At 50.3% G+C, this 26,081-nt stretch overlaps 1 protein-coding gene and 1 non-coding gene across 2 annotated transcripts in view; both read left to right on the top strand.

Moving 5' to 3' along the window:
• Nucleotides 1-26,081, top strand: part of LOC149353843 (uncharacterized) — a 615,886-nt gene that overhangs the window by 211,733 nt on the left and 378,072 nt on the right. The window contains exon 3 of the mRNA XM_089575872.1: nt 7,719-7,778. Within this exon, the coding sequence (XP_089431998.1) occupies nt 7,719-7,778 (60 nt within the window). The remainder of the gene's footprint in view (nt 1-7,718; nt 7,779-26,081) is intronic.
• Nucleotides 15,001-15,189, top strand: LOC149353864 (U2 spliceosomal RNA). Its single transcript, XR_016291953.1, has one exon. It is a non-coding gene; the product is annotated as a U2 spliceosomal RNA (small nuclear RNA).

Below are 26,081 nucleotides of genomic sequence, written 5' to 3'. Positions count from 1 at the left end.
TTCGTTTTGTGCAGCGAAAGAGGGGCGCCGTCTGATTCCCACATCAATCTTGTACTGTGCATCACACGGTAAACCTCCTGCACGCTGCTTGTTGTTGCCAACTTGCATGAACTCCCCCTGCTCCGCGTAGATGAAAGCCAGCAGTATCGAAACCGTTTCCTGTATTACGTTCAGTGAAGCGTCGCATCCAAGAGAACGGCACAAGCAGCGCAGCCGAGAAGAAAAGAAAGCATGCCGCGATAGCGCAATGGGTTAATTCCCCATATATACAGAAGGTCATTCCCTACTTTACATTGACATATCCCTGGGAGTCGCCATTCACCCCTCCTGGCGCAGCAGTGCAGCGTTTAAGCGATGCGCCACTGCCCTGCGATGGACGGTGCTCCCAGCGGTGGCCGCTGTGCGGCCCAGGTTGCTCTTTCCGAACGACCAATCGAACTTCCACCTGGCACGCTGGGCTGTTTGCTCATTATCCGGTGCGCAGGTTGGGATGTCGTCGCAAGGTCACGGGGCCTACAGATTGCCCACCTGCCTTCTGGGTTGCTCTCTGGGGACCGCCTGTCAGAGCAATGCTCACAATGCCGACAAAGCCGACACCGGATTTTCTGGTGAACGGGGGCCTTTAACGCTCTCGCGTGAGAATGGTGTGAGCAGCGCCTGAGCCATAATAATGATGCAACAGAGAGGCACAGAAGCTAAACACACGTTCGGAACCTCGTATACCCACCACGGGGGAGCCGCCTGTGTCTTGGCCGCTCTCCGGTAGTGGGTGTGTGCCATCTTTATTTGAGGCGAACCGACCTCCGTAAACAAGCTTTACCTGTACTCCCGTCGCGTTGAAACATGTATGAACCTTCAGGTAGGGTCATTTCGGATAAGATTATGCAATGGCTGACGGTCGGCATCTTCAAATTACTAAACACATTTGTATGTCATTGTCAGATGAATGAGCATAACAGATACACATGTTGTTGCTTTTTTTTCTTCAAAAAAAAAAACAAAAAAAAAAACATTTAGACGCAAAAAAACTTGGTTACGAAAAGCTGCACTCCAATGCTTACGCACGCAGCTGCTTTTGCCAAAAAAAAAAAAAATCGATTTCTATAATGTATGAAAATTGACGCCTGGAAAGTCTTTTTTTCTGCTTTGAAGGTTTTTATCTTAAAGAAGAAATAAACTGTAAACACACAACATTTAACGCTGCTTTTTTCACACGTTTTTCTTCTAAACAATATAAAATTTACCGGCATGTCTTATGCGGATAAAGCACTAATTTATTGCGCTAGGAGCCCTCCTTGGTGCAAGGAAAAGGACAGTCGTCAGCAGCTACGTCGTCACCACTTCTGAGAGCGACGAAGTAAAACAAAGTGCATGCCGTGGTACAGTGGAGAAGGGAGTTCAAATTAGCCGCCGTCTGAGTCCAACCCGTCCCCAACGGATGTTGCGTTTGTACGCTCCTTCCTGCCGTCTCATGCGCTTAGTTTCGGTTTCGTTCGACAAAACGCACCGGATTTCCTCACGTGGAGCCTCCTACGCACTCGTGCAGTGCCGTACGTGGAGCGCATGTCTAGGATATCGCTAATAATAAAACCAACATGCTCCCGGGCGGTGTCCAGTATCTGGGCTATCTCTCTGGCGGATATTCGCCGATCCGCAAGAATCAGCTTATGGACAAAATCGCTTGTTGCCTGGTCTGTTGAGGTTGTGGGGCGCCCACTACGGGGCTCATCTTTAACAGTGAAATGCCCAGTCTGAGAAATGACCAACGCAAGTTTTGACAGGACAGTTCTCCCCTAGTGTTTGTGACATCTCACTGTGAATGTCCTTTGCATATTTTCTCTGCAGAAACGTAAACTTCATGACGACCTGTAACTCCACAGGCGTGAAACTTGCTTGTGCCTCCGCCATCTCACGTTCTACGTGGAATTAAAAATAGTTATAAAAACAAGAAATATCTGATACTCGCACAGTTACATATTAAGATATCATGGTTTTTTATGGTACCAGACTCATTTTTCAATTCGACATGAAAGGGGGCAAAGCCAGGAACTTCTCAGCATCCTTTCGCATGGCTCAATTTCGGCGTTGTGCAAAAAAACGCGCCGGGTTTCCTCGCGCTGTAGGGCTTTACGGTGTCTTCTTGCGAACACACTCGTGGAGCTTCATACGGACTCGTGCAGTGCCGTACGTTCGGCTGGGACGACCTCGACACCCCAGTGTGTGATTGACGGGGGAGCGTGGTGCAATCCCTTCGTGCAGCGCGCACTAGACGACGCCGAAAGCTGACCGAAAGCAGGTTTAGACGAAGAGGAGAAAAAGACGGAGCATCTCGAGTGAACAAATTTAAAAGAAGCGTCGGATATGATGGCAATAGCGACGCATTCATTTGTGCTGTACTCACGCACCCTCCAGTCGACGACCCAAGTGCCTTCAGCTCGGTCCTTCTTTTGACCAACATTAAATTTGATGCAAATTTAGTTTTATCCCATATGTCCAGACATAGATGTTTTAAGGATGCAGTGTGCTACCCGGGAGGCGAGGAAGTCAATCCGTCTTTTGTCTGGGCTCATTGGTGCGCTGCTAATGGACGGGAAACACAGCGCGAAAGAACGTGGACAAGAGGGAACACACAAGACAGGACGGGCGCTGACTGCCAACTCTTTATTTTTGATAAAACCAGCGCGGTTTCACCACACACACTCGGCCACGTGGCGCTGTCGACAAAATGATAACGCGAAGAGAGCCTTGGAAACATTGGAAAAAAATATGAGACAGCAATCAACGAATGACCAAGAACAAAGAACATCGTTACCTGTGCGGCTGGCTATAGGTTACACTACATATAGGTTACACTGTTGTGTGCGCTCGAAACCAAGCACGCGTGTTATCGCGTACTGCCTGCGCATGCTCACTGCCCGGCTATCTCTTACCGGGTAGTCCGTGCTGGCTTTAAAAGACCGTTCGCACTGTCCCACCGCGTTCAGTATGTAACCTGTTCGCTTCTTGCCAAGTAGCAGGAATAAACGTTCCTTCGATGCTACGTCTACGCCGCCCAGTTCTTGGATGCCAGACATGACATATTGGCGACGAGGATGGAATGACCGCCGTACGGAATTCGCAGTGTGAAGAACCTGGCCTCTGTGTAAAAGCTTCCCGCCACGAAGATTTCCCTGCGGTGAAATTCCTGAAACTGGCATCACGGCAGCCGAAACTTCCAAGTGAGTCATGAGTCACATCGGCTACATTGAACCTTTCGACGAGACCACGAGCGACTGGCGCTCGTACGAGGAAAGGTTGAAGGCCTATCTTTTGGTCAACGATGTTCCAGTAGCAAAGAAGGTTCCTGCTTTTCTAAGTCTCATCGGCGCGAAGACCTACGCACTGCTCAAGTCGCTGACGGTACTGGACGCACCGTCATCACGAGAGTTTGACAGTCTTCTGAAACTCCTGAGCGATCACCTGGCGCCGCAGTCGTCCGTCATCGCGGAGCGTGCGAAATTTTACAAGCGGTCACAGCGAAGCGGTGAGTCCATTGCCGAATTTGTCGCCGAACTTCGAAGGCTGGTGCAGAGTTGCGAATTCGGAAGTTTCTTGGATGAAGCGCTCCGGGACTGTTTCGTTTGCGGCCTGCTCCGCGAGGACATTCAGCGTGTATTGTTCACAGAAGACAAGAAGCTAACCTTCCAGAAGGCCGTAGATAGAGCTCTTGCCATGGAAACTGGAACCAAAAGCGCGGCGTTCACGCATAACAGCGCATCCCCGGCGTACGAAGTGAATAAGGTTCGAGGCGAAAAGCAGTCTGTGTTGTCGCCAAGCTGCTTCCTTTGCGGGTCACCCAATCACTCTAGCGAAGCATGCCCTCATATCGGTGATACATGTTATAATTGTAACCGAAAATAGCATATTCAACGCGGCTGCAGGAAAGGAAAAAAAGCTAGGGAGGCAAAGCCTCGGAAACGTGTGTAGATGCTCACGTCCGTCCGATACGAGTCGTCTGTCCCACTTCAATCTGTCAACGTAGACCCATTTACTGTGCCCATGAACGTTGACGGTGTCCTACTGACGATGGAGCTTGACACCGGCGCAGCCGTATCCGTCATATCATGGCGCGAATTTCAGAGGCTGTTTCCACGTAAGCGACTTCAGCCAGCATCGTTAAAGCTGCGCACGTATACTGGGGCCATAGTAAAACCGAAGGGTCTGGCGAAAGTCGTCGTGCACCACAATGGCCAGAGCGTGGAGCTTCCCCTGTACGTCGTGCACACTACAGGACCGGCACTCCTCGGCAGAGAATGGTGGCAAGATATTCGTCTGGATTGGAAGAACCTAGTATTTTTTTTTTTTGAAGCACCTTGGTCCCTCTCGAGAAATGTCAAAGCACTGGCAAGAAAAGCTGGAAGCAATGCTAGACAGCCATTCCGAACTTTTCAAGGATGAGCTAGGTACCATCGCGGAAGAGCAGGCCGAGCTTGTCCTTCGCGAAGGGTCACAGCCGAAGTTCGTAAAGGCAAGAAGCGTTCCCTTTGCTCTCCAAGGTGCAGTAGAAGCTGAACTTGCGAAAATGGAGAAGCTTAGCATCATAACGCCTGTTGCTACAAGCGAATACGCAACGCCCTTGGTACCGGCAGTGCAGAGGGATGGAGGCCTCCGACTGTGTGGCGATTATAAAACCACCGTCAATCCCTGTCTGGAAGTAGACCGCTATCCGCTACCTCGGATAGATGACCTTCTAGCAGCGCTTGCAGGAGGAGAGGAATTTTCGAAGATCGACCTGAGTAGGGCCTACCAGCAGGTAGTTTTGGCGGAAAGCTCCCGGAAACTACTGACGATAAACACGCATAAGGGCTTGTATACTATGAACAGTCTGGCTTTCGTCATTTCGTCCGCCCCAAGCATATTTCAAAGAATTATGGACAACATGCTGAAAGGGTTGGAAGGAGTCAGTTGCTACCTTGACGGCATCCTGGTCACAGGCAAGACCAAGCAAGAGCATTTCCGTAACTTGGAAGCCTTCTTGTCAAGATTGCAGGAACGCAGTGTGCGAATCCGGCGCGATAAGTGCTCGTTCTTTCAACGAGAGCTCCGTTATCTGGGCCAAGTCATCAACGCCGAGGGTGTTTGCGCATCGCCTGAAAAGGTATTGGCCCTGCTAAATGCGCCTGCTCCAAAAGACAAGCAGCAACTGCAGTCATTTCTTGGGATGGTCAATTATTACGGCAAGTCTGTTCAGCGTCCCTCGACTTTGGCACAGCCGTTGTACAGGCTGCTAAAGCAAACAACGGAGTGGACGTGGGTTGCGTCCTGCCAGCTTGTTTTCACGGAGATAAAAGCAGCTATGGCTTCCCCTCCAGTTCTTGCCCATTATGATCCGAAGCGGCCGCTTCATCTTGCCTGCGACGCATCTCAGTACGGCATAGGCGCACTTCTTTCGCAGAAAATGACAAATGGATCAGTTCGACCGGTTGCCTACGCATCCCGCACATTGTCAAGTGCCGAAAAGAACTACAGTCAGATCGAGAAAGAAGCCCTTGCCCTCGTATTCGGCGTAAAGAAGTTTCACTTCTACGTCTACGGAAGGTTCTTCACGCTTGTGACTGACCATAAACCACTGCAAGCAATTTTCGGCCCGAAAACAGGCATTCCCGCGATGGCAGCTGCCCGCATGCAGCGTTGGGCGCTGACGCTGTCAGCCTACAACTATGCTCTTGAATTCAAGAAATCTACCGATAATGCGGAAGCAGACTGTCTATCACGCTTGCCGCTCGACAGCAGCGAAAAACAATCGGCAGAAGAAAGCGAAACTTTTTATTCGCTTCGTTTTGAAACGCTGCCTGTCACAGGCCAAGACATCGCTCGTGAAACGAGGCGTGATCCTTTACTAAGCAAGGTACTGAACTTCACAAGTGTTAGCTGGCCGTCGCATGTCGCTGAAAAGGAGTTGAAACTTTCCTTCGACAAGCGTTTGGAGCTCACAGTTCATCAAGCGTGTTTAATGTATGGCATGAGAGTAGTCGTGCCTCCAAAACACCGAGCCTTCTTGCTTGAGGAACTTCATCAGGGTCATCCCGGTATCGTAAGATGCACAGAACTCGCGAGGAGCTATGTCTGGTGGCCGGGTATCGACGCGGACCTAGAGCAACACGTGAAGAAATGTGAAGTGTCAGCAGCAACGGAACGAACTAGCACCGGCTCCGCTTCATCCATGGTCATGACAGACTTCGCCGTGGCAAATAGTTGACTTGGACTTTGCTGGACCCATGAAAGACAAAATGTTCCTTGTTGCTGTGGACGCACACTCAAAATGGCCGGAAGTTTGTCATGCAGAAGACTACGGTGTACCACACAATTCAGTGTCTCCAAGCCCTGTACTCTCGTTTTGGCGTACCCGAGACCATAGTGACCGACAGCGGACCACAGTTCGTTTCCGAAGAATTCATGAGCTTCGTCAAAGGCTTCGGTGGTCGTCATATCGTGAGTGCAGCGTACCATGCAAGCACGAATGGCCTTGCGGAGAGATTTGTACAGACAATGAAATCTGCATTGCGGAAAGGACGACCCCAAGACTCCTTGCAGGCAACCTTACAGATGTTCCTGATGACGTACCGCAACACGCCGCATGCGACTACAAGAGGAACTCCAGCAAACCTTTTCATAGGTAGACGACTGCGCACGATACTCGACGCAGTCAAGCCTTCTGTCGGGGGAAGAATGGCTCAGCAACAGTTCTCCGATATGGTGCGACGCAAGGCACGTGAGCGACTTTTCAGCATCAACGATGAGGTCCTCGTGAGGAATTAGAGGTCCTGAGAAATGGTTCCCTGACACTATCATTCAGCAGTCTGGCCCCGTTTCATTCAAGGTTCGAGTTAGGACGAATCGTGGGGTGCTCATTTGGCGTCGTCATCAAGACCAGCTACTGCTCAGCATCGACAGCTCAAAGCAGAGCATCATGGAAGATTTTATTCCAGATTTCAGGGATCCTGAGAGCGACACCGAGCCACATCCAGCTGCGGCCCCTGCGGCAACGAACGACCCTCCAGGGGAGCGACGCTATCCACAGAGGGACCGGCGACCTCCTGATTGATATCAGCCATAGCATTAGTTGCATTGTATAATGTAGCAAAAGGACTTTGCGCTCATTAGGAGGAAGGAGATGTGTGCGCGCGAAGCCAAGCACGCGTGTTATCGCGTACTGCCTGCGCATGCTCACTGCCCGGCTATCTCTTACCGGGTAGTCCGTGCTGGCTTTGAAAGACCGCTCGCACGGGCCCACGGCGCTCAGTATGTAACCTGTTGGCTTCCTGCCAAGTAGCAGGAATAAACGTTCCTTCGATGCTACGTGTACGCCGCCCAGTTCTTGGATGCCAGACATGACAACACTACGTAAGGAAAGAAAATTTAAAATAGCCGCTGGAGTCTACAACACCCCAAAAAGTATGAAGGGGGACAGCAAATAACAATAGAGTATAAATCACGAGCAGAAACAGGCCAGAGCGTGTAAAAGAGGACAGAAAAAAAAAACAGGTAGAAGTAAGAATTAAGCAGTAGAAACCAAGTAACTCAAAGCCGCTTTTTCTGCTGCTATGGAATCATTCATGTGAAATCAGTTGGTAATTGTAGTGATTCTGCAGGAACCTGGCCGCAGCAGCAGTGGTGGGCAGCTCCGGCACGCTCGAAGCGCCGAATTAACTTGGACACTTGCGTTTCTCTCTTTTCAGCAGCGCCAGCTGCCGGAAGCCCTGTCCAAGCCTAGCCCTCTCCTCCGAGCCCCTGGAAAGGTACGGTGCCATATTTCTCGGTTGCGCTTGGTCCCCCAGAATCTTGGTTGCCTCTTTGTCTGTCTCCACATGGGCGCTGCGTAGCAATGTGGTGTAGGGTGGCCCGTGGAGGCACCCTCAAGTAGCGCTTGTCTTGTATAGGAATGAGATGAAGGTGTGAATATTTCTGTACAGCACATCGAAGTGCAAATTTCCTTTACCTCGGCAGGGTGAGGTATACTTCTGAGCCTAAGAAAAGTAGGCACGCCTCCCCTAGCTCGAGCGGAAGCAACACCGCTTCCTCCTGTGCGGTTCCTTACAGAACTCGGAAATGAACAGTTTACTACGTGGGTTCTTTTATCTTTTGTTTCTGAATTAATCGCTCTCTCTCTGGAACTGAAAAAGCCCAAGGACAGGCGCAGTCGACGAATCTAAAAACCTTAAGAAATATCTCGTCGCTTGTCCTTCTGCTCTTCATGTCCATGTTTGTGTAGTGCAGTCCCTTGTACGACCGACTTGACCAACAATGAACGTGCACTTTTGACGACCGCGCCCGACCTGTGTACGAACAGATTGTCGGCATGTATAAATGAGCGGTTCTGCCAGCTTTACTTCTGTGACCGCGTCGCAACGGTTCCAGCTCTGCTTTAGCTGAATTTCTCTATGAAATGTTTTGTTGTTGTTTCAGTTGTTGCTAGAAGTATTGTTGTAGCAGAAGTATTGTTCAGGTATTTTCGGTACAGGATGTCAGGGCACGTACGCCATAAATATGGTGTATAAAGTTTTTTTACGTAGTCTCACCGAAATATGATCTCAGTTACTTGTTTCCACGGAAGGTTTCATTGTGAAGAGATAACTTTGAGCATAGCTCGCCAGTCAGCTGACGGGCATAACTGCATCGGGTGCGCGCGGCGCACGCAGCCACTGTAGCAGACGACGCGCACCGCTCCATGCCAGTCTGCTGACGGCAGCGCCGCTTCGCTGCCCTGATGCGGACTGGTGCGGAACTACGCTGCGTTTCACGTCAGAGTGCGCCTCCTTTTCCGCATAGACATCGTCGCAGCGACATTTGGCTCTGGGTTAGAGCTCGCGGAAAGTACAGTTGGAGTGAAGCGCGTTCTGTGTCATACGTGCGGATTCTGGTGCGGTCTTTGATGCACGCTTCCTTGTCGGGGCTATCCGGGGTCATCGCGTTCTCGGAACGCTACTCGCTGTTTGCTGCTTCGCCCGGCTGTTGGCCATCGCATTAACTTTATATTATCCGGCCCCGGTGACGTCAAATGAGGACAGACAAGTTATTTTTTTGAAGCCCACCATTCACGAATGTCACTGACGTCAATGGGGAAGTTGCTACAAAAGTGGCCCCCTTGTTGATATCAGCTGCACCTTTCACATTTTCGTGCTTTTCTTGGCGCTTAAAGGCGACGAGGAATATGGCGCTCGACTCAAACCAAGAACGCCATGAGATGGGCAGCCGTATGTTCTGACCATTCCTCCATTGTTCTCACATATTTTATACCTTAACTACTTCGTTTTAAGTCCTCACCACGGCTGTTTAGAGCGCTCGAACACCGCCCTGTCGCGAAATAGGAAGCGAGATTCTGGAGCAGGTATTAGGTTCTGAAGGCAATACATGCTTGCCCTCATGTGAAGCCGTTTAAACATACTTGATTTTGGAATACCAATGTGCGATTTACAGAGCAGCTAGACAAACGTGCGGACGACTGTATACGTGCTTATGATTTTGCACATTCTTTTTTTAACTTCGCAAGAAGCAGTAACCAAACCCAAAAAGCTTTGCCCTAAGCAATAATAATACTGTGCAGCATTCCTTACATGCCCTCACTTGACGTCAGGGCTTCCTCGCTCCAGTCAAGCTGCTCTTTTCGACCTTGGATCTCTCAGTGCACTCTTTCCTTGTTTTTTCTTTCCCCCAGAAATTAAAGAATTGTATTGCTTGTTAGCGTGTTGCACAGGTGAAGCTAGAAAAGTCTTAGTTGTTTAGGAAACTATATTGCCTTATTATTCAAAGCAGAGGAATTATACATATTTTCTTTTGCCGGTCAGCGTTCTGGTGTAGATTTGCGGAAGCAGAAATTAGAGAACGCGCAGAATTTGCTGAAGGTGTAGATGAACAAAAAGAAGCGTGAGTAACGGAAGACTAATGTTTACAGGCAAATGAAGCACAAGGAAAAGTCGAAAACTGGGCGTGATTGTATTCTACGTGAGTGTTTAGGACGGTTTAAACAATGGTTTGGTTTGGTTTATGGGGGTTTAACGTCCCAAAGCGACTGAGGCTATGAGGGACGCCGTAGTGAAGTGCTCCGGAAATTTCGACCACCTGGCATTCCTTAACATGCACTGACATCGCACAGTATGTGGACCTCAAGAATTTCGCCTCCATCGAAATTCAACCGTCGCTGCCGGGATATCGAACTCGCGTCTTTCGCGTCAGCAGCCGAGAGTCATTACCACTGATCCACCGCGGCGGGTACTTTAAATAAACAGCGGAAACCTCTTATGTGCTTCTCTGCACCCACGGAAACGACGAAGCTTCTCTGGGTGGTGAACGGTCGATTGTTTTTAATACCGGGTGTTTAAGCGGACACTTCCAAAATAGGCTCTTCGGAGAAAAAAGATATGTCCTTTGCGGCATAGTATTACCAGTGTTGGCGGACACGATAAAGCCGGTGAATCGTCTTAATCAGTAAGCAGGATAACTAATTTTTAGTAATTATTTTTCATCTAATGGAGTCAGGCGCCTAGTTGCAATTAGATGTTTGTAGCCTGTCGTAAGTAATAGCCGCACCAGTTTTTAGAATTTCGAAAACTCGAGTACCCTTGACTCTGTGGCTGTACAAAATTTGGCTTTTTCGACTAGTTACGTGCACTGGAGGGGTTGCTTTGCCTGCATGCTTTCGACGCATCCAGATTTCGTAGCCTATATTACTGGGGTTTAACGTCCCAAAGCAACACGGTATGAGGGACGCAGTTGTGAAAGGCTCCGGAAATTCCGACCACGTGGGGCTGTTTAACGTGCACTGACATCGCACAGTGCATTTCGCCTCTATGCATTTCGCCTCCATCGAAATGGGTCCCCCGCAGCCGGGATCGAACCCGTGCCTTTCGGGTCAGCAGCCTAGGAGGAACACGTTTTTCAGCACACGCCATTCTGATTGGCTAAGGTCGCTACAGTGTACAGAGCGCTGTAAACGGCTTGTGAGATGGAGTTTAACAACATTAACTTTACTGTAGAAAAACGCTTTGCTTTTTTTTTCAATCTTGGTTCATTTTAGCTGGGACAACCCATATGCACTGCTATAAGCCACGTGAGCTCTTAATCTTGCGCGAGGCTGTGCTGCAGTTTGGCGATTCGAGCTGGAGGAAATAATGGTGTCCTTTCTTTCCTTCGGTCGAGTGATCACTGTGCAGTACGGTGAGTCCTTCAGAAGCTTGAGATTCTCTTCCGTGCGCAGGCTGCAGACTGTGTTCCGGCGTGGCGTGCGGGAACTCGTCCGCTCTTCACCTGTTCATCGTAGTGTTTTGAGAGAGGCGTGCATGCCCGGGCCGCTGTGATGTTCTATGACGTAGCCGAAAATCCCCGTCATTAGACCCGAAATTCGCTATTTCAGGCCCCATTTTCCCTGCAGGAGCTTGAAAAAATGAGACAATTTTGGTCCTTGAAATTCCCTGAAACGCGGTAAACGGGTCCCTTTTTGCCCACTTTTGCGGCACGATTTTTTCGAAGGAAAATTTCCCCGAATGAAATATCACTGCAGGGTGGTGTGCGTTAGGCCTAACGCGAGGCCTAGATGCGGCGTAGCGTTCCCGGCGTGCAGTGATCACAGGTTCGTTTCGGTTGACCGGCCTAATGCTGCTGGTGGCCACTGGCCGCCTCTGGTTGCAGTTCCTAGCAGTTTTCTTGGGTTTGGGCTCTAGGTTGTACCAGGAGTCAGTCATTCTGGGGAGGCACTGGGGAGAAGCTGGTGCCTCTGACAATGAACAGTGCTTTAGGCCCCTTAGCCTGCCCTAGACAGCAGAGGCATGCAATGGATTTTTTGTTTGCATATCTAAATGACATTGGACATCTCGAAAAGCTATAATTTCACTTTGCATGTTATTCTCACTCATTCTTCACGCAGTCAACTTTGTTAGCCCATTTTTTGGACTACGCCCTTCATCATTACATACGTTGCATCATTAGTCGCCGATGCACCATAGTACGCATTTAATGGCCGCATTTCATCTCTCCCCTTTTCTCTTTGTTTATTTAACCTTTTCTGCACCGCTCTCATTTCGTTTTTGTCTCCCAAATTCCACGCAGTCAACTTTGTTAGCCCATTTTTTGGACTACGGCCTTCATCATTACATACGTTACATCATTACTCGCCGATGCACCATAGTACGCATTTAGTGGCCTCATTTCATCTTCTCCCCTTTTCTATTTCTTTTATTTTAGCTTTTCTGCACCGCTCTCCTTCCGTCTTTGTCTCCCAAATTCCCTTTGCCATGCAGAGTAGCATGGCAGTGAATTTTAAACGCCGGATAAATTACCTCTGGTGGTGGTGGAAAATTTTTACCGCGGGCGGAGCCCCTTACATGGCACTTGGGAACCCTCTCCGTGTAGGGAGGGCCCCCTTACAAAGCAAAGGATAGACCTTGCAGGGCTATCCTAGAGGGAGCGCTAGTAATGACCTTGTGCTCGTCCTAAGTTACCCATGGCCAGGTTTCCGAGTGGTGTCGTCAGGAGAGCGACTAATACCCTTGTCACACCGGCGCAGTAACCGTGGTTACTGCTGCTCACACAGCGGACCAAACCACGGTTACGCCGCTATCTACGGTTATCACTAAACGAGCTTGGTGACCTCGGTTTGCGTCGTTAACCGAGAAAATGGCGGCGTCTGTGGACGGAAAGTGCCCGTAGGCGTCCGAGTGCGAAAAGCGTACGAGCTGGTGCGGTTCAGCAACGTACTTCAGCGCTCAAGCTACGCATTCTACCTCCGCGACGTTAAAAAATGTCCGGACCCTGCTGAATCATTAAAGTAGGCGACAAGTTCGCAACGCTCGCAGCCCCGTATTCCGCGAGCTTACCGCAATGGTGCAGCCCGCGAGCGCAGCGGACGACTGCGCTCTGGTGTGCTACTCCACAGTCGTCGCTAGGCCTAATTTGTTTAGCATCGAAGCCACAGCGGACTGCGCTTTTGCATTTACCAGCGCTATAGCGAATGGTCTACTCGTGGCACTGCCTTACTGACAACCTCATTGTCTCATATGAAAAGAAAGATGTACGATCGATTTCAGTGACGCCTTAGCAGCGGAGATGGCGTGCAAGCGGATCGGGTCAGCCGCGCTGCAGCGGCGGCAGCTGGTACGCGGCTGTGAGCATAAAACTAGATTGTATCGCAGTTATTACTCCTACCAACAACTCGGTACAGGTCAGCGACTCTCAAGGAGGATTCATTTTTGACATTCCCTTAAAGGGCCCGTGCCCACCCCAGCGCAGCAGACACTCTCTACCTCTCTTTGAGCGAGCCTCCTCTCCTTCCATTCCCTCCTCGAAATTCTTCTCTCCCGCTCCTCGTCGAGTAGGCTCGGCAAGGCAAAATCACCCCTTCCTTCTCCGGTGTAAGTCGGAGGCGTGGTGTCTGGAGTGCGTCACCGGGCGACGTCATGGCCCCGCCTTCAGTAGAATTCTTTTCTTGGTTTTTGCATTTTCTCCGCACACTGAACGATCGAGAGGCGCGATCGGCTCGACCACCTAGACTTGTTAGCGAGCGCATCCTTTCATACATCTGTTTGTCATTCCCAGTTAACGAGCCACCTTTTCATTTTCTTTTAGGCCTCCCCACCGTTTCACGAGCGGAGGGGCGGAAGTCGGTTGTGTTCGAAACACACGGCGAAGCGCGGACCCGGCAACCGCCCGTTTGCTTTTCTCCATGCGTGTTTGTGTTCTGTGTGTTTGTGTCTTTTCTCCGCTCCAAAGCATATGCCATTCATTGGAGTCAAGGCGTACGCAAGATGCACGAAAGATAAGCGGTGTGTGTGCGGAGCGGTCAAGTGGGCGAGCGAGGGAAAGGCTCTGCTGCACTACTAATTAAAACCTTGTTTTGGGGGGCTCGCATAGAAGAAAAGAAACTGAGAAGGGAGCGCGCACGCAGAGCGTCTCGTGACGTGATCACGGCGGGGGGGGGGGGGGGGGGGGGGGGGGCGAACCAACTCCCTCAGTTTTACTATTTTTTTACTTTTTATGGCTAGGGTTCAAGGCTGTCGCCGCACGCTCCCTCCGCAGTTTTTTTTTTTGTTCCTTCATGCGGGTTTGTAGGCATGTGCCGAAACGGAAGGCGCTGCAGAAAGCGTTGCGCAGACGACGCGACGCCAAGGCTACGCCCAACCTTCTCCCGTCAGTCAGAACGATGCACCAATGGAGTGCCTTTAGCGAAAGTAGCCCCCCTTGACGTCAGCGGGGTGCAGAGTAGTGGGCCGGGCCCGTTTTTGAAGGAAGGAAAGAACGAACGGGCTTTGATTTGAATTTTCGCAGCTTTTCGGGGCGCGCATGGCTCTAGTATTTTGCAGAGGTTATCTTCGAGGCCTCACCTATGCAGTGGGCTTGTTTTTCAAAAATGTCCGGACCCTGGGCAGTGGCCCTTTAACACAGGCCTCATTAATTACGAGAACAGTAAAGTTTAGCAAGGTTTTCCGACGCTCGCGCTAGGGATCCGCCGACGAGATGTTGGTCTGGCACGGGAAGCTTGCGGGAGGCGCTGCTGGCACCGGACGGCGCCGTCGGACGGCACTCGGGACACAGCATTGCAAGATATTTGCAACTGTTCCTTCGTTCTGAAACGCCGCTTCACTCGTCTGTTGCACTGTAACCCAGAACAGTGGCGAGCCGTGTGACAACGGCGAACCGTGATTCGAGATAAGCGCAGTTAAGTTCGGTAACCGCGGTTAAGCATAACCGCGGTTATACAGCCCGTGTGACTAGGGTATAAGTGGCAGAATAGTTTCCTTTGCTGCGACCAGGTGCCGCCACTAATAAGTCAGTCTCCGCGGAGATCACGGCGTCTTCGCGTTAGTAGTGGAAATAACAGATACGTTGAGGCTAGCTCGCTACTTTTGACAAGATGTATGATGCTGCATTAGTGAAGGTTGGTGATACTCCTTTTTCTTTTAGACTGTGCGCGTACCTGGCACTACTTTGCGGGTCAGGTTGGAGGTCTGGGTCGGAGACGAATTCTAGGTTATCGCTTCTCGGCCGTTTGGCTAAGATCATGCGTGGGAGTCTGTTCTTATCAGCTTAATATCTGATATGACACTCCTGGGGTCGTTGACATTGAGAAATTTTTGCACAATGTCGTAGCGATGGAGCTTGCTCCTGCTGTGCCGCGGGTTGTCCTGACATTGCAGTGCAGTCGGGTACGGCCCATGCCCCTTCCGGAGGGCAATATTGCAATCAAAAGTCAGAAATATTCCTATGCTAAGTAGTCGTTCATCCTATCTGAACTACGATGTAGGAGTTCGAAGACACCGATTTTCATTGCGCTCCTTAAGTACTTTTATGATGGCGGGAGTCATTTATGGTCAATTGGTTTGGTTTATTGGGGTTTAACGTCCCAAAGCAACTCAGGCTATGAGGGACGCCGTAGTGAAGGGCTCCGGAAATTTCGACCACCTGGGGTTCTTTAACGTGCTCTGACATCGCACAGTACACGGGCCTCTGGAATTCGCCTTCATCGAAATTCAGCCGCCGCGGCCGGGATCGGACGCGCGTCTTTCGGGTCAGCAGCTGAGCGCCGTAGCCGTAACCGAAACTGGTGTCGTTGTTCAGGAAACCACCGATGTTGTCATCAGGAATGATACTAAAAATGGCGGGCTGTTTAGGATTGTGCGAAAACATGGTTTTTGTGGAGGTGGACACTCAATGCTGCCGACCCTATTTTATAGAGATTTTTCCCTAGCTCTAGAGAATTTGGACGTCGTTTAGGGTAATCTAGGGAAATTTCATTTGCTCGGAGTTTTTTTTTCTTTCTCTGAAATTGGGAAGACAGTAAAAGCTTTTCGTTGTTTTTTCTCTGCAACTGACTGCGCTCGAGTAAAGCCTGTTTCGCATGCAAGTGAAAACGCTGTGTGCTGCGGCGCAAAAGCTGTTTAGAGCCGTCGCGGCGGCTCCAGCAGTCAGTGCAGCGATGTTCCAATTAGTTACAAATTTCTCACAGCACTGCGCTGCTCAATTTTCAGTCGTTTGCATGCGAGCCAGCCTTTAAACGGACGTAATCGGACGTGTATGGTCCCTGACGAGGCTCAGTGGCACCCGCTGCTGTGATCTGGCGTACCACTTCCTTCCCTCAACACGCGCAGCCCTTTCCTCACGCTGTATTTGGAGCTCGCTGCACGACGTAAATTTCCTGTGTAGTAAGCATATCTGCATGTTTATTTTGATAACTAGGAAAGAACAAGGGCGTCATTTTTTTTTTAGAAAGGATCAGTGCATTGTTGGAAACCTTAGCTATAGTCTAACTAGAGGAACAATTCCCAGTTCTGCTGCCACGGTGGCTCAGTGGTTACGGTGCTCGGCTGCTGACCCGAAATACGATCGAGGTTTCGATCCCGGCCTCGGCGGTCGAATTTCGATGGAGGCGAAATTCTAGAGGCACGTGTACTGTGCGATGTCAGTGCGCGTTGAAGAAAGTAAGAAGGTGGTCGAAATTTCCGGAGCTCTTCACTATTTCATCCCTCATAGCCTGGGTCGCTTTGGGACATTAGACGCCCCAAAACTATAATTCCCACTTCTACCACGAAGAACAAATTGAGTTAAGGTCACATGAGGCGTACAAAAGGTGTGACAAACTGCTTCAATGTTTTAATTGACTGGAACTGTTTCGTCGGCCACCCTCCAGAGCAATCGCAGCAAATGGACTGGCAGCTTTTATATCTGAGTTTCCGTACACTCCTCAAGCCACCTCCAGTGATTTTGCCCATGGTATCCTTCGGCTGAAGCCGAAACGGACAGAACTTGGGTGAAAAAAATTCAGTTAATTCCACATGCCGACGCGTGTTTACGTACAGTGAAAAAAAAAAAACACATACACGGTATAGAGCCTTTAATTTGTAATTTTCAAAGATCTCTTTACGGTATAGCTTGTAGCTTCATTTAGACGTTCTTCATTTCATATCCTTCAATTCAAATTTACAGCTAGTTTGCTTATCAACGTCTAGTAATAATGTAGGTGCATGATAAAACTTGGTACTGAACTACGCAGAAATATGCATTTTTTTTTTCACAATTGAACGCTATTTTTCGTGTCTAGGGAAATCTAGAGAATTTTTGTGGCAAATTTGGGGAGAAGCGGCGCCGGAGGTTGGCAGCACTGCTGCTATTGCTGCGGCCTAGGTGGTGAGCCGCAGGCCTAGAGAAGGGCATCCAGTCCGCTCTCGTACGTGGACAATTCCGTGCGCCCGGGCGCACTGTCATAGCGAGTGAGGCACACGTGATGCTCCGAGCGCGGGCACAGACTATACCTTGGCAGAGTCATGAGTATACTGTCTCAGGCTTACTCGTAAAAGTTAGATTAACCCTAGGAGAGCAAGGTTCCGGGCTAGTTGCTAATGCATTTATAAGGAATAAACCGCGCAAAGGAACACGGCCACACGAAGAAACGACAAACGAGCGCTCGTGTGCGCGTCGTTTCTCCGTGTGGCCGTGTTTCTTCGCGCTGTTTCTTCCTTTTAAATGCATTACCAACTAGCCCGGAACCTTGCTCTCATTTAGGCTCACATTTAGGCAACAACACTCATTTAGGCTCAGAACTCATTTGGACTCACTCAGACTCACGACTCATCCAGGATCAGCCTCTCGTTATAATCCACGACCCGTCTGGACTCGCTCATTTCGACTCGCGGCCCATTTGGACTCACTGGCGGCAGACAGCAGCTAGAGGCGTCAGCGCCGCAAATCTGTGAGAGAGTGTGCTGCCAGACAACGATGCCGACACAAAAGGGACGCGCAACAACGCGGCGGCCAAGGACTGCGCAGCAGAGCGCCGGCCGTCCACCCCAAAGACGAGGCACTGCCGATGGCCATGGTGGCGAACAGCGTGTGTTCACACGCACCGCTATCACGGTAGGAGCTCCTGAGCAAGCTCCCATTCTTGTTTTTTGCTGATGGCCGCGCTACGCCCGGCTGTCCTGAACAGGATGACGCCCGCCAGGTTCTCGAACATGGACCGCAGCCACTGTAGCAGGAGCGCGTTTTAGAACAGCTTGTCACCATTGCTTAGCCCTCTTCGTGGCCCGACACCATGAGACGATCTCGCAGCTGCCATCCGCCGCGCTGGAAGCGTGCGAGGGGTCAGGGGGCGAAGGTGCGCCCCTGCCCGTAGCAGACGACGCGAGACCGCTGTTGCTCCCCCTATGCATGCATGCAGAAACAGGTGAAGCCAGCCAGACCGACCGGCGGCCATCTTGCCAGGGGCGAAAACAGGCCGTGGTGAAATGCGCGCCAGCAGAGAACGACTAATTTTGCGATTTTTTTTCGCTTCAGCCGCAAGATTAAGTGAGAAACATCTTCTGGTAGGGATGTTGCTTCTAAGGGCACTAAATTCGCTTGTATAATCTCACCGCTTTTCGCGTGAATTTGCCTGAAAGGCTCTGGTAGGCGATTTCTCCTGTTAACTGTCGCTGCCTTGGAAAACTGATAATTTTCTCAACAAATCGCGTAAAGCATGTCGTTTCAGCTAATCATGCAATGAAACATTAGCAGTGATAGGACGGAAAACTAACTGACGAACATACTCTTTACTGGGAAGGACAATTAAGCGTTTACAGCTCTGTAATACATGGTAGGGTTCTCGAATATCTAAAACATGCGGAAAGAAACGAAAGCAACTGCAATGGCTGCGCAGACTGTCATTGCTGCCTGGATCAGATCTGCCGTACATAGACCAGATCACCAGTACCTGACACCATTTGGCCCAGCAGTTTAATTTATGAATATTAGAACTGCTTCATGGTGCCATATAAAGCTGTGTATGCAGTTTGTGTTTCAATTTAAGCCGAAAGGTTGTTTAAACATGAACAACAAAACCGTGCTTTACTTTAATCAGGGTTTATTCATTCTATTACAGGGTTCCATGGCAAATTAAGGTTGAAAGGCAAATATGAAAAGCAGCAAGTTACGGAAACAAAAACTGGCACATAAAGAGCAAGAGCAATGCCGATTATCTGAACCTGGTACTGCATTGAGTAATGCATATATACACCAGAGTCACTGATTCTTAAAGATAATTAGTCTGGACAAGAGAGTGCGCACCTTCTCTTTGCAATTTCCTCGGTACATCTCTTAGCAATGTGATGAATTCTCACCTTCAGATAGAGTTGTGCAATTTTCTTGGACATGTTGTAAATATGGTTATCTAATGGGAAACATGATAACATGGCTCGGTATACGCTCCATTCCAGCAAAATAAAGTGCTTAAAAATTGGCTGTGGCTTAGCTAAGGTCAAGCCTGGATATCTCGAAGCGAAAGAGAGAGAGAGAACTTTATTGTCGGAAAAGAAGGGTTCCTGGACGCTTAGCAGAAGGGTCAGGTGGCCGTTAGCTGATAGCTGGCGGCGACCTCTTCGGCGCGCTCGATGGCTCCTGCCTGGACGGCGGGGTCCGAGCTGCGCAGCACTTCTTCCCAGGCGTCTGGCGAGGGAGCTTCTATAAGAGCTTCCGGAGGAGGATCCTCCGGGCAGTCCCATAGCATATGATCGAGGGTGGCAGTGCTACCGCAGTGTTTGCAGGTAGGGTCTACGAGATCGGGGTAGATGTGGGCATAAATGTACGGGTTCTGTTAAGATTGTGGCTTGGAGAAGACATCTCGAAGCGAAAAGATGCGGCAAGGCGGAGGAGGAGCCGCGCGTGTAGTGAATGCGGTGCTGTCTTAGAAGGTTGCTTTAGAGACATGTACTGTGGCGTGCATTCCTCTCGGGTGTACACCAAGATATGAGAGACAGGCATTTGCTTTCTTTAAAAGCAATTTTCATTTCATTTTCCTTAAAGGGCCACGGACCAGGGTCCGGACATTTTTGAAAAACAAGCCCACTGCATAGATGAGGCATCGAAGATAACCTCTGCAAAATATTAGAGCCATGCGCGCCCCGAAAAGCTGCGAAAATTCAAATCAAAGCCCGTTCGTTCTTTCCTTCTTTCAAAAACGGGCCCGGCCCACTACTCTGCACCCCACTGACGTCAAGGGAGGCTACTTTCGCTAAAGGCACTCCATTGGTGCATCGTTCTGACTGACGGGAGAAGGTTGGGCGTAGCCTTGGTGTCGCGTCGTCTGCACAAGGCTTTCCGCAGCGCCTTCTGTTCTGGCTCATGCCTACAAACCCGCATGAAGGAACAAAAAAAAAAAAAACTGCGGAGGGAGCGTGCGGCGACAGCCTTGAACCCTAGCCATAAAAAGTAAAAAAATAGTAAAACTGAGGAAGTTGGTTCGCCCCCCCCCCCCCCCCCCCCCCCCCCCGCCGTGATCACGTCACGAGACGCTCTGCGTGCGCGCTCCCTTCTCAGTTTCTTTTCTTCTATGCGAGCCCCCCAAAACAAGGTTTTAATTAGTAGTGCAGCAGAGCCTTTCCCTCGCTCGCCCACATGACCGCTCCGCACACACACCCCTTATCTTTCGTGCATCTTGCGTACGCCTTGACTCCAATGAATGACATATGCTTTGGAGCGGAGAAAAGACACAAACACACAGAACACAAACACGCATGGAGAAAAGCAAACGGGCGGTTGCCGGGTCCGCGCTTCGCCGTGTGTTTCGAACACAACCGACTTTCGCCCCTCCGCTCGTGAAACGGTGGGGAGGCCTAAAAGAAAATGAAAAGGTGGCTCGTTAACTGGGAATGACAAACAGATGTATGAAAGGATGCGCTCGCTAACAAGTCTAGGTGGTCGAGCCGATCGCGCCTCTCGATCGTTCAGTGTGCGGAGAAAATGCAAAAACCAAGAAAAGAATTCTATTGAAGGCGGGGCCATGACGTCGCCCTTTGACGCACTCCACAGACACCACGCCTCCGGCTTACACCGGAGAACGAAGGGGTGATTTTGCCTTGCCGAGCCTACTCGACGAGGAGCGGGAGAGAAGAATTTCGAGGAGGGAATGGAAGGAGAGGAGGCTCGCTGAAAGAGAGGCAGAGAGTGTCTGCTGAGCTGGGGTGGTCAGTTGCCCTTTAAGGTACTTACAGCGCGCGGTTCCGGTGTCCACCGTGACATTACGCAGTTCGCGCATGCGCACCTGTGCTTTTTCTCACGGGGCCCACGCTACGCTAGCCTCGGTGTTGACTAGCCTAGTGAAGCTTTTCGCTTCAAAAGCGCTATGTAATCTGCACAGTTGTGTTCGTGCACATGCAGTATGCTGTCGGGGGCGGTCGGGTGCGATCAACCAAGCCTAGTACACTGCTGCGCAAATACAAATGAAACGTTATTCCCTGCGCCTTGACGCGATTCGTACATCCAAATGCGACGCACGACCCTACCATTGACGATGCCGTCGCTTGCTGTCCGTTGAAGAAACAGTGCACTAGCACAACCGCAACAAAACACCACGGAGCCACTAAGCTATACGGCGGACGCTACGCGTTCTGGTTGTTTTCTGCCCCTGGCAACATGGCGCCGCGTCAGTGAGCGCCGGCTTCTTTTCGAGCGCCCCCTCCACTCCAGAAGTTTTAATATAACCTCCTTGTGTTGCTCCGTTCTGGCGGCGCCACGGCAGCAAGTGCCAGGACGGGCGCGACGAGAGAGCGCGCGAAAAGGGCGCTGACGTCACCGGCGCGGCAATGGCCGGTGACTGCGCGGTCGATAGCCCCAGGAAGGGGTTTCCCTGCCCGGGGGAGGACGGGGACGGTCGACCCAGTTTGTCTCTCGCTGCAGACACGCTGTCGTCTGCTGCGAGCTCTGTCAAGGTCTTTCCGGTTCTCTCCCTCTCCGGAGAAGGGGGGAGGGGAAGGAGCAGGCTGACAGGAGAGGTGGCGCGTCCTCCTCCTCGCGGCTGTCCTTCGCCTCCGAGCGCGCGGGACGCCTTCACCCTGCCGGAGTACCTGAGTTCGAACCTGACCGCGGCGGCTGCGTTTCGATGGAGGCGAAACCCAAAAGGCGCCCGTGTGCTGTGCTATGTCTGTACACGTTAAAGTTCGTGAAATATCCTATGTGCTTTAACAAGGTGAAAAGTTGGGCTGGTTGGTGTATGATCTTGCGGCGAAAACATTGGCAGTGGCTTAGCTCAGCTATGCCAGGATATACGTAGCGAGAGGTACAGGTTTAACTTGGTTACACCTTGTCGTTTAGCTTTAGTTTCGCCCCCCGTTTACGTATAATTGTTTATCTTTAGTCCCCCCCTCGTTACGTCTAATTGTGGCTACATTAAAGACGAGACATTTTGTTATGCAGCAAAGTGTGCAGCATTTACTCGCACTTTCATTCAGCCTAATCACGTTATCGGTTACACGGCGGGCCTTCACGTCGTCCCCCATCGCCGCATCGCGTTCCTGCGAGGCCAGGGCACGCCGCTCCGCGTCCCGACGCCGTCTCTCGGCCAGGCGCTCCTCTCTGCTGCGGCGTCTCAGCCTCTCGCTTCGCCTTGCGCCGTTCGTTCTTGCTGTTTTCGGCGGCCAGCCGCCAGGCCGCAACCTCGGGGTCGGACGAGTTGAGGTTCTCCAGTCTCCAACGCCGCTCGGCAGCGGCCCGACTCTCCTCCTCCATGACAAGGGGCTATAACCCCGCGGCTCTATCAATAAGCGCGCGCCGTGCTTGCGGACAGCTGGCGAGGCTGCGGCACGCGTAGTGACGTCACTCGGCTCCTCGCGCATGAGCAGAACTGCACGCGAAACGGCGAAACTGTGGCCAACGTAGCTCTCGCTACAAACACGTGTCACTTCTCTCCCGTGTATCGTCTTAGCGCTGTTTTTCGCCACAAGATCCCCAGGTGGTCGAAAGTTTTTCCTGAGCCCTTCGCTACGCTCCCTTCTCTTTCTTATTTCTCCCACCTTCCTCCCTTCCTTCACGGCGCTGCTCAGGTCTCCGCCGAGAAGTCAGACAGTTACTGTGCCTTTTGCTTTCTTAAAAAAAAACACAAATTTTTCGCCCTCGATGGGTCAGCTTGGCTACTTCGCTTCGATTAGTCAGGCTAAATTGAACTAGAATATTAAGCTGTCCATGACTCGTGAATCCAAATGAGCGAGTGAGCCGAGTCCTGATTCGTTATGTGTTGACCCCGCTGATGACTCGTGAACCGGAGTGTGCCCTAATGAGTAGTGAGCCTATATAAGGTTGAGTCCATGAGTGAGCCCGTGTCTCTGTGAGTCATGAGTAGAGGCCGGATTTTTAGGCACTAAAAATCACTTTTTAGGCGCGGCTAAAATTGCATTTTAGGCAACTAACGGAGAAAAATAGGCACTATAAACTTTATCAAATGTGCACACAGTTCCGAACTTCAGCGCGCAATATCTGCCGTAAGATAAAACAAAAATACAGCAGGAATAATTTGGGACCTTAAGCAAGGTGCGAACATTAGAAGCCATTTTTTGTAAGGCTGTCGCGCAACTTTTCGTTCAATACACATGCTTCAGCAGAGCAAAAGGGACGGTTACCAACCCTTTTAAAACACTTTGGTATACCTCGAAACAAGCAATTCCCTTGTCGTGTACAAAAGTAGAAACAACGAACACCTTAACAGGAGGCGATGTATTTAGAAATTGATAGAAACATTGCTGATTCAAAGCACTTGACAAATGAGTTCAGTCGTCGCTCACACAGGAATTAAACTTATTTATTGCAAGCATACACGATGCTTCAACATTAACAAATATGTTGTCATTTGTGTAAACAGTGTTCTATAGTTTGTGGCTTCACGTGTCTGGAGCCACGTGACTATCAAATGGTGCTTGCCATTAGAAGGGTCTGGAAACCATAAATACGAGATGCTAGAAAATGTTACACACAGTGCTGCTTGATGCGGAATATGCCGAAAAGAATCATAGTTCTGCACGGGCCTACGTACATCCACGAGGATCCATGGTAAAATAAACATCATCCATCTAGAAATCATTGTTAAAGCTATGGAAGCAGTAGCAGACAAGCACCATCTCCAGGTTGATTGACTCAAATTTATGCCTCTCGTATTTCAGCGTATTTCAGGCCCCTTTTCCGTAAAATAGGGTATCTTTAGGCACCGACGTCGGAAATAGGCATTTATAGGCACTATAAAAAGAGTATTAAACATATTGCCAACGCCTAATTCGTGCTCATATGTAAAAATGGTGCGCCTACGAAGCCTAAAATCCGGTCTCTAGTCATGAGTTTGAGCGAGCCCGTATGCCGACTGAACTTTTTTGAGTGAGCACTCGATTTTGCTGAGGTATGCCGGTGGCGTCGTCTACTACTGCTGCCTCTGCTGCTGGTGTGCCAACAACCGCTAGGAGCGGGAACCGGTCCACGTGAGCGCCATAGCTGGTACCTGCGACGTGTGGCAGCTCGCGGCCGGGTCGCGGCACCACGGGGAAACGGCGTGGAAGGGACAGCAGGAGCGGGCAGGTCGGTTGTAGCACGATTGCCCCGAGTGCAAAATCCCCCGTCGCAAAAGCCCCGCGTTGTTAGCCCCGCCAGGGCACTCCAGCCGTGCGCTGCTAAAGGCCCAGCAGCGTTTGCCCTGCGCCATAATCCCGCGTGCAAATACCCCTGCACCAGAAACCCTGCTCCAAAAGACCCGTGCCCGAGTCTGCATGCCAGAAAGCTCTCTTGGCTTGTGTATGTAATGAATTTCGTCACACGCACGCACGCACGACAAAGAGCATAGAATGGTAGTGCTTCATTAACAGTGTTTTTTTTTTGTTTGTATGAAAGAGAGAAGCCTATTTTCATTCGTATCATGGTGCACTGATTGTTTTATCCTCCTTTCATACAATGTAGCAACCTTTTTGGATTTATGACTGCAACTAAACCGTTCTCACATGTTTAAGGATTTAAATATTATTGTTCATTTATTCAATGTTTTTATTTACATTGTGCTGCTCAACTTTTTAGCAGATACAAAGCATTTCTATGTAGCATATATTGCACCCACTGGGGGCATTATGTCCTACTTTTCTAGTTGTTCTTTCAGTCCCTTTACGTGGGTGGAGGGCTCGCGGCGACAGTACTACTCTTTCTTATGGGTGTAGGAAGAAACGTCCCTGGAACATGCATCCCTGGAAGAAAGATCCCTGGAAAGAAGGTCACCTGAGGAAGCACCGTCTAGGAAAAAATGTCCCTAAGTGAGGAAAAAAATTTCTTCCAGAACCCACCTGACAGAAAATTGCCCTCTTTATTAGACAAGTGTCCAACTTTTAGCGCTCTGCATATCGTTGGATCACGTCTCCTAAGTCGTACACTTACCTTGCAAGAGCTAGTGGAAGTGTGAAGCTGCTCCCAGCCAGGTGCAAACTGCCACCCCCTAAATATTGCGTGGGCGGCATGTGATAGCTCGGTGATAGTGTAGAGGACACGTGCAGCCCTCGTGCCTAGAAACACGATGCCCAACAAGAAACGTTTGGGCCGTCGTTATGATTTGATGATAGATATATTTTTTACACTTGCTTTCTGCAGTCCACAATATTTGCGATTGAGATGTCCTTCTCATCATGTGTTTTGTTGCAAACCTTCCAAACGTAGAGTGATATACCAACGCCACATTTGCGTTGCTCTAACCATGCCATTGCATTTAGCGTCAGTGACTTGTTCCACTGGCAAACAACTTGTATCCGCCTCATGCGAGCCGTACATGCATACGTTTGATGTCACCCGTTTGGGGACATTTTCTCCTACTTCGCAAATTGGGATGTTTTTTTCTGGGGACATTTTTTCCGGCTGCCCTTTCTTATACAGTGCGGGATTCCCAAGACCAAAGAGAGGTACACGGGGTGAGCGTCCTCCTTTACACCTAGCCACAAGCGAGCACGTCGCCTGAGCGGGGTGCCCAACAAGCTGATTCCCTCGACAGATCGTTCTTTGGCCCGCGTACCAGGCACCACGTGACAGCCTACTTCCAATCCATCTAGTTCACTACTGGCTGGCCAGCAGTGTCAGTAAATTAACAAGGCAAATGACAGTGGGAATGCCTAATCCGCTTTTATCGCCACGTACAAAGATCAAGGTTGGAGGAGCGATAAGCGGATTAGACATGCATGCGTGCACTCCTTCTCCCTACGCTGGCCAAGCACCAGCCTCAAGAAGCGGAAGTGGAATGTGGCCGCCAACATTTTACACCGAAAGCTGTATTAGGTTTATATAAGCCATTTAGGGGGTAT

This window comes from Amblyomma mixtum, chromosome 3 (genome assembly GCF_055824585.1).
Source record: "Amblyomma mixtum isolate Tamu chromosome 3, ASM5582458v1, whole genome shotgun sequence".
NCBI lineage: Eukaryota > Metazoa > Arthropoda > Arachnida > Ixodida > Ixodidae > Amblyomma > Amblyomma mixtum.
Note: the sequence above shows the minus strand (reverse complement) of the source record. Positions and strands in the feature narration are given on the sequence as shown.